At 63.9% G+C, this 1,391-nt stretch overlaps 1 protein-coding gene across 1 annotated transcript in view; it reads right to left on the reverse strand.

Annotated features, from left to right (window-relative positions):
- Positions 1-2: 2 nt before the first annotated feature.
- LOC101652040 (inner centromere protein) overlaps positions 3-1,391 on the reverse strand; it is a gene marked incomplete at its 3' end in the record, with an annotated part of 32,497 nt that continues 31,108 nt past the window's right edge. The window contains exons 16-17 of the mRNA XM_030887511.2: positions 931-1,041; positions 3-153 (exon numbers count right to left, since the gene is read on the reverse strand). Coding sequence (XP_030743371.1) covers positions 3-153; positions 931-1,041 — 262 coding nt within the window. The remainder of the gene's footprint in view (positions 154-930; positions 1,042-1,391) is intronic.

The raw sequence follows: 1,391 nt of genomic DNA on the forward strand, positions 1-1,391 counted from the left end.
GCCGCCGCAGCAGCCCGGGTCAGCCGGCCCACGACGACGCCGTTCTCGCCGGCCTTCTCGCCGGCCACCGTGGGCAGCTTTCCCACCTGGTCCCTGCTGCGCAGGCGCCGGGGGCTCCACTGGCTGCTCCTCCGAGACTTCCGGCGGGACAGCCTGGGGGAGCACGGAGCAGAGGCTGAGGCGGCAGCCGCCCCAGGAGAACGCCCGGAACTGGGTCCCGATGGGCATGGCTTTCTCTCTCTGAGACACAAGTGAGTTCTGACGGCCGACCTTCCAGTTCGCAGCCAAGCGCCCAACCACTCAATCACGGGCTCCCAGCAGGGCTGGGGCACCCCCAAACAGAGCCGTCTGCGCAGACGGAGCGCCTGCAGGCCAAGGGTCTCAGTGTAGCCCAGGCTCTGCCACCTCCAGCCACATGACCCCAAGGGGCTCTGGTCTGAGCCTCAGTTTCCCGAGCTGTGAGCTGGGGCAAGTCCCACTGGGGCAATGAGGGCAGCTAAGAAAGCTACCAGGGCTGAGCTCACGCTGTGACACACACACCCTCGGAGGCTTCACAGGTATTACTACCCTCCCCCAAGGGAAACGGAGGCTGGGGAAGTGGGAGGGTAGCCCAGGCATACAGCTGCCTTTGAAGGACTAAGCCAGAGTTGACACCCTGACTGCCTGACCCCAAGACACACACACACACATACACACACACACACACACACAGAGGCTACAGCCTGGCTGACTCTGGTCTGGGGGTCTGGGGTCTCTCACCTTCAGTTCCCCCAGCCAGCCCCTCAGCATGATCCAAGGGATGCCCTCCTGACCCCCACCTCCAGCAGGGGGCTGGCCCTAACTAACACCTGGGGACTCAAACGCCCCCGAGGGGGCAGGATGCCTCAGCAGGCACCCACCCCGGGGCAGCAGAGACTTGGCCCCTCCCACCTTTTCCGAATCGGGTCTCTGTTTTCATCCTGCACAGAAGGCCGCCGCTTCTTCCGCCGGTTCTTCTGGGAAGGTGTTTTGGGCATCAGCTCGGGCTCTTTGCTGAATTCCCTGTGTGGCACAAGGAGGTCAGTGCTGCTGCCCCTTTGGCCACCTGACTTGGCTCACACCCACCCTGCACAAGGGCTTCTCCTGCTGACTCGCAGGGGGTTACGGCTCTGCCAGACCTTCACCCCGAGCGGTGAAGCCCAGCCCATCCCAACGTACCCCCCTCAGAGCCACAGCCAGATCACACTCTGTCCCTGTCTCCCAGGGACAGCAGAGGGGCAGGGTGGCGCATCTGGGGTCCATCAAAGGGAAGGAGAAGAGGTTCCCTTTCCAGACACCACCCCCATCGCCCTCCCTTTTCTGCAAGGAAAGGACGTAGCACCTGTGCTTCCTCCGATGGCCACCAGGGCCCG

The sequence above is a fragment of the Echinops telfairi genome, unplaced genomic scaffold (genome assembly GCF_000313985.2).
Source record: "Echinops telfairi isolate 266 unplaced genomic scaffold, ASM31398v2 ScPeMD7_7416;HRSCAF=8454, whole genome shotgun sequence".
NCBI lineage: Eukaryota > Metazoa > Chordata > Mammalia > Afrosoricida > Tenrecidae > Echinops > Echinops telfairi.